Genomic DNA, 7078 nt, shown 5'->3' on the forward strand with positions numbered 1-7078 from the left:
CACTGCAGAATAGTGCAAAACCTATAAATTAATTCAGGCGTTAAAATTATGAACTCTAGTGAACCGATGTGAACAAACAGGTGACTGTATTGCCTACAACACTTACAACGGTAGGTATACCATAAATTGTATGCAATCTTGAGAGCCTTATTCAAGTATCAATGCAGTTTAGACGCTTCATTATTATATTGGCCTATGCCTATACACGGTGAAATATAAAGAACCGTTCAAATTTTGCATCAGTGACTTTTGAGGTCAAAATGAACAAATTTTATTATGGGACCAATGTTGAAATCGCAAAAAAAATTTGGCTGTTTCATAGGTACATTTCAATTGTCATGTCATGATGCCGCCGATTTTTTTTCGCGACTTTAGCATTGGTCCCATAATGAAAGTTGTTCATTTCATTATAGCCTCAAAAGTCACTACATATGTATTATGCACGTGTTGTTTGTAACAAGAAAACCTATAATATTGTCTTCGGTTACCGCGATAGTTACTCATGAAATAAAACTATGGAAACGGATAGTATATAATAGTTTTATTTCAAGAAAACCTATTTTTCACAGGAAGCTGTATAGGTATTACCTTTAAATCTAGGTAGGCTGCTAGCTAAGTCGTAAATCTATCATTAGTGCAATTGGCATTGTCACGCTTTAAACATAGAACAATCCATTTACTCAAATTCTATATCAATTTATTGTAATTCAAATCGTAAAATTTATTATTTTTACTATTGCACCTAAATAACAGGCGTCCCAGAGGTACCGAAACGAATACATTCTGACTTTAAATTCATGCTTAATTCCCATTTACACTGTTTGCTTTGTAAATTAACAGTGCTTGAAACTTAACCGTACGCCAGTTTTTAAGCACGCCGGCGTACTCACACGGTAGTAAAAAGGTTAAAACAAAACTTCATTCAAAAACGTTGCCGGAATACCGAGGTAACTTCAGGCTACATTGTCGAATACCGTACTAAGCGTATCACTACAGAAAAACCATAAAAACGCGACCTTGATCCCTGTACCATTGACATGTTATCAGGGCTCACGCGTAATCTGGTTCAACTAGACTACCCACGATAGTTTGCGTTGTTGAACAACAGTCCTGTATTCCACGTTCCACCACCACTCACCTTTATTTAAGCTTTTGTGCCCAAGAGATGTCCGCTCTTATCAAACCTTACATTTATCAGGAGATAAAAACCAGTTGGCAATTAACCTCAGAGTTACGATTGCTATGATGCTTACGAGAATAGAGGAACCGCGGCTATTAATAGTGCTCATGTGAAATTAAAGGCACTGAATGTAATTTGCATCCTTTTATGCGGGAATGCAAGTTGAAATAGCTAAGGTTGATCGCGCGCTCTCGATTAATCATTCAATAGCAGACCGATTATAACTTACACTGATATCATCGAACATTTCGCTCGTGCTTGAAGAAGCACCTATGACTAAAATATGACATCTTTCGGCGACTGTTCAGGTCCCGTAGCCGAATGGCATTTCTGCGTCGCCAAACGCTGCAGAAACGCAGCTGGCTCTGTCGCTCCAATACGCAAGAGTGATAGAGATAGATTGCATTGCGTTTGGCGTCGCATAAATGCCATTCGGCTACGGGGTCTGATGTTGGTATGCACATTTAAATTGCCCTGTGAGAATAGGATGTTATCACAAATCGCGGTTTTAGATTGTCATTATTTTGCGCCATAATATTTTGATAGTATTCTCGATTACACGTCTACTAAGTATACAATTAGGTACAAAGGTACAACGTTTATTTTGCATGCATTTGGTAGACCGATGTGATACCTTTCTTAATTGCATGTTCCTGCCAACACAAACATTAAAAGCGTGTCAATTCGTACGAGTTACGATGCTCACTTTCCTGTACGCACTAAGTCCAGCTATTATACGCGCTTATAAAACGAGCTACAGGTACAGTCACCGGCAAAAATAAGTGATGATTTCTTTACCTTGTCGCTTTAAATCACTTGACAACTTCGTATATGACGTTTCAAACAAGATGTTAATGTGACAAGGTACAAAAATCATCACTTATTTATGCCCGCGACTGTACAATGTAAGAAGATGACGTAAGGTAAGCGCAGAAGTTATTTAACGATATGGAATTGAGTTATTTAAATAAACAGGCCCGGACAACTTTAGGATCCAATTATGAGTCGTTGCTCAGAATTATACTTTCTACGTTAGCAGATACCTGAACTTATAAATAAAACCAAAATAAATATTGCTTGGTATGACGTGGTCTAGATATTAGAAAAATCAGAAAAAATCCAACAGTTGTATAAAAGTTTATGAAAATCCTTAACAACTAGGTACTATCCATAGACACAGGACAGGCTTCCGTCCCCGTGCGGCGCGGCGCGTCTTATAGTCTTGTTTTCAATCTCACTGGCAGTCATTTAATCGACGAAATAAGTGCTGGTGTAGAAAAAAAAATTTTAATAAATCGTATTTTTTTCTATAAAAAGGCCTAGGAAGATAAAAAAAGACTGATGCGGTCGGATTCTTTGGGAAGATAACGTAATATGAATAATGTTATTGGTCGGAAATGTAGGAATGTGTGTCCTAGTTCAGAGAAATGTGTTAATGGAATAGATATTAGTATACAAAAAACATTATAACACATTAATATCAGTGCCGCTTACTACTTTCCTTTGCTAAGAAAGTGGTTATCATATCACCTAATAAAAGTCACTGACATAAGAACATAAATAATCTGTAATGTCTTATATCAGCAGGTTGGTAGGTACATTGTGCATTTTGTACCAGTCTGGAAATATCGACAATACTCAAAATCTGCATGTATTTTGCTCAATAAATGCTCCAATAGTAATGCTTGATATCACTGCCGTGGTATAAAAAGTAGCCCATGAGGTCAAGACAAGACACAAATAATTTTAGTTAATAGTTATTTGTTATACAAGGGGGCAAAGTTGTATTTTAACGCCGAGTGTGGAATTAAAAAACGAGCAAGTGAAAGGATTCTATAGTTGAACCACGAGCGAAGCGAGTGATTCGAGAATAGAATCCTGAACTTGCGAGTTTCTTAACACACGAGAAGTAAAATACATTTGCACCCGAGTGTAACACAAAACTTTTCCCCTCACTATAGCGAGGCAACTACAACGCAAAAAAATGCGTTTATCACTGCTTCCTACTAGTTCCACAGGTGGTAAATCATCTTAATTACTGGATTCACCTACTTTTATCAATTTTAAAGCAGTTAATTTGACTTTATTCAAGGTCAAATTACTTTACCCACTAGTGGATAAAATGCGTTTTTACCCGCTGGTATTAAAGGACAAAACACGTGTTTCCGAGCTAGTGAGGAGAAAAATACATAAGTACAAGTTCTTATCGCTGACTGAATGTTTCTTTCCTCAAACATCTAATGCGGATCACGACTATTCAAAAACAAAATTAGGTTAGGTTGTTTTATCACGGAGTCCCTAACTCACTATTAGCAATCAACTGTCTCTGTCATCAGATTAGCTCCATGTCATCATTTTACATTATCACCAGATTTAGGTACGTATAAAAAACCTCAACTTCATCGGAATACGAGAAGTGGTCCTTAACTTGCAAGATTTGACCATACAAATATTAAACATAATTATAGTAGGTATAGGTACAGTCAACTAATTTGAATCCCAGACCACTCTTGAACCTTGTCTTCCTTCCACCCATATTTGCCATAGAAGTCACATTAATGTTCAGGTACTGTGCAAAGGTTCTGCAGTGGTCTAGGATTCAGATCGGTTGACTGTACAATTGTACAATTATTATGTAGGCACATTGATATGAGAGTGAAAGGTGTTAGTATGGAAATTACGGCTGATAGAGAGGAATGGAGAGGGAAGACCTGCTGCGCCGATCCCAAATAATGGGAAGAGGGAAAGAGAACGATGATGATGTAGGCACATTGCAAGTTAAAAAGAAAATGTAAAATATCTGTAGTTTCACTGACCCTCAAACTATTCCACCTCAGTACCTTCAGTTCGACACCCAAGCCAAGGGAGCCTTACCGACCGTGGGAAACGGACAAAATTAACAAACGTTACGTTGCGTTTGTTTTTCTACGTAGCTTATTAGTGCTGGTTTGGCACTTTAATGTTGGGGCAAAAATAACAGGGAAAGTTTCATTTTGGAAATTGCTTACTTTGTTCTTAAAAATTTCTTATAAATGGTATGAAAACGGATGAAAAGCATTTCATCTTCAGTGTTCAAGGCAATTAAAAATCCGTGTATTTTTAGTTTAGAATTCACTTGCGAGTTACAAATTGGTAAATAAATAAAATGCCTTATTAATTGCATAAGAAACTATGCAGACTGGTGAAAAAATTATAGGAACAAGTGTGTTCTTTTTCGGTGGGTTTGTACTGGTTTAATGTTTGTGTCCTATATTTTACTCCATCATAGTAAATCATCATTTGTTTTAAAATTAAAAATACATACTTCTTATAATAGATAATTATAGTCTCATTTGTTCTGACCGGTGTGATTTGAAACACAAACTTTTGATGATAAGCGTACTTATTTATAAATTTTATAATCACGCTGCAGATATATTTTTTATGATAAAATATTATTTTACAAAAAGAAGTTACAAATAATATTTAATGACTTTTTCTTCTTGAACATTCTCCTATATAATTAAAGAAAGTTCGGCATCTGGAGCCAGCCCGAAGGCGAATCGATCCTTAGCATTTGTAAAGCTCAAGTTTACAAATATCTTTACAAGCCAACATTCCAAAAATATAAATTCACGTCTCTAAGACAATGAAAATAAGGTCGTGTACTTCTACGAAGCATCGATCGTAAGCTCTCGAGTAGAATATAAAACAGGTGTCGGAAATTTCAATAAAAGATCCTGGAAACCGAGGAGGCACGGGCGGAATCGATGGGTAACCTAAAAAAGTTTTGCTTGGGAAAGCATATTATAACTTTGGTAGAAATGCTTACCAATGTTTTTTGAAGAATACGTATTAATTCAATATTGATCGCAGTGTCAGCATGATACATATAATAGATAGCGAATCTATATTTTTTTTATACTACGTTGCCACCGAGGCAAGCAAGCATACAGTCCGGTCGGTTGGTGTACCTATTATTTATTACATACAGTTATACAGATATGGACGATGTAGTGCAAAAAAAAATGCCTTCGTATTGTTACGGAAACGTAGGAACGTGTCTTGCTATCTCAGTCAGTCTCAGTACAAGATATATGTACTGTCATTGACTGAACTAGCATGACAAATATGAACATTTCCGGAAATATAGGTGTGAGGCGTCACACTTCAATGCAATTATGACATTTAGGTACCTAAGCCTTGCATAGGCGGGGGTTTCAAATCACTGTCAAACTGTCTCGTTACAGCTATTGTAGCATTTTATTACAATCTCTAGTAATGGGGAGTACCATTCCACATGAAAATGAACAAAAAAAAAATACATTATTATCTTGCAGTAGGTATACAGTACCAGTGTATAATATCCTGCTCATTTAATATATGTAGCTAATAATTGATGAGACAAAGCATGCTTAGACCGAGAAAGGTTAAGCAGATTGCATTCAATTGCTGAAATTTTAGTGGCACTTATAGCAATAAATTGGACCTAATATAAGCTATCTATTACGACTTGATTTGCAAAGGTCCCTTAGAAGTAGGTAAATCTAATAAGATATTGTTTAATTCTTCGCTTAAATCCAGCTTTAACAGAAACTAATCCGCTAACATTAGAATTCAAGCGCACGTACAGCGCATAGCGCACATAAACATAGCTTGTTGACATAGTAACGAGCATGCGCATAAGAGATATTATCTCCGTGATAATAGGTTAACGAATATGCGGATGACACGCTTTACCAAAACAACCACATTGTTAATTATCAAAAACGTTGTTGCAGTGAACCTGTTAAGTAGGTTACTAATTTGTAATGTTTTTAATGTTAATGGTGACATAGACAAAAACATGGTATTGTTATCAAAATGTAAATAGACATAATAAAATACTTACCAAAACAACGCCATATCAACAGCTGATAATAAACCGATCAGTCACACCCAAAAGCTTGAATCCAGTCAAAGCATTGTTATTACTCCGTCGGTCATCAACGGATAAAACTGTTATCAGTAAACATAAACACTCGGTTCACTAACCGGCTTTTTAATCTGTCAAAATCACGTGGCCCTCACGCACACACTGACGTAACAAGCACAGGGGCGCTTTTTCGCGCGGACCGGCTATAGCGCATGACATTCGGGAAATTATGTTCATGTAGCGGACTAACCTCCCACACTGTTCGTGAAGAACTAAGCGCAAGTTGTCGGCGAGCACGTGGCGTGGCGTACTCGTAGCTTACGCGACGACCGCCCTACCAAAGCGGCGTGCCTCAACTATGAAAACCGACTTTCACCCGGTGTCCGTAGACAGAATTTCGCCTAAAAAAGAGACAGAATGAACGAGATGAGCCAGAATATGGGACGTTACACACAGAGTATTTCCGTACTGTCGTTTAGTGTGCGTAAAGCGATAAGCTGTTGAAAATGAAAATGAAAAGTGCAGTTTTTTAACGCGCCTTCTTTTCGGGATAATTTGATGGGCCGGTCTTTAAGCCCGGGAGATATATTGTTAGTGTTATCGAGGGAGAAATTTGATAGGGAATTTGTTCCCGCGAATAAAAAAGAAACGCTCATTGTTGTAGAGGGATATTGAGAAAGTTTCTCGCCGTATAACGATCGCCTCCTTTTGTTTTGTTATTTTGGGGATTATTTAAAACTTAGTGGGCAGTGAGTTTAATCTCCCTTTGTTGCAAGATGACTCGCTCGTTTAAAGGGCGGCTATCGTGGGTTCGTTGGAGAATTCTTTTCGCTTTCATTTCTGTCTAACTCAAGTTGTAAATGTAAATGAGCTTTATTTGTGTCGAATGTAAAGGTATAAATGAAAATGCGATACAAAGACGATCTTCGGGTCAGAAAACCGTTGTGTATGACTTAGTGCGGTGTATTCTGATTTAATAATATGTTCTGAATTTGATTTATGTT

At 37.0% G+C, this 7078-nt stretch overlaps 1 protein-coding gene across 1 annotated transcript in view; it reads right to left on the reverse strand.

The window, feature by feature from the left end:
• The window catches only part of LOC125232107 (collagen alpha-1(IX) chain-like), a 256174-nt gene extending 249856 nt beyond the window's left edge, over window positions 1-6318 (reverse strand). The window contains 1 exon segment of the mRNA XM_048137722.1: window positions 6051-6318. Coding sequence (XP_047993679.1) covers window positions 6051-6064 — 14 coding nt within the window. The 5' untranslated portion in view covers window positions 6065-6318.
• Between the last annotated feature and the right edge of the window lie 760 nt (window positions 6319-7078).

Source organism: Leguminivora glycinivorella, chromosome 12, assembly GCF_023078275.1.
Source record: "Leguminivora glycinivorella isolate SPB_JAAS2020 chromosome 12, LegGlyc_1.1, whole genome shotgun sequence".
Taxonomy (NCBI): Eukaryota; Metazoa; Arthropoda; class Insecta; order Lepidoptera; family Tortricidae; genus Leguminivora; species Leguminivora glycinivorella.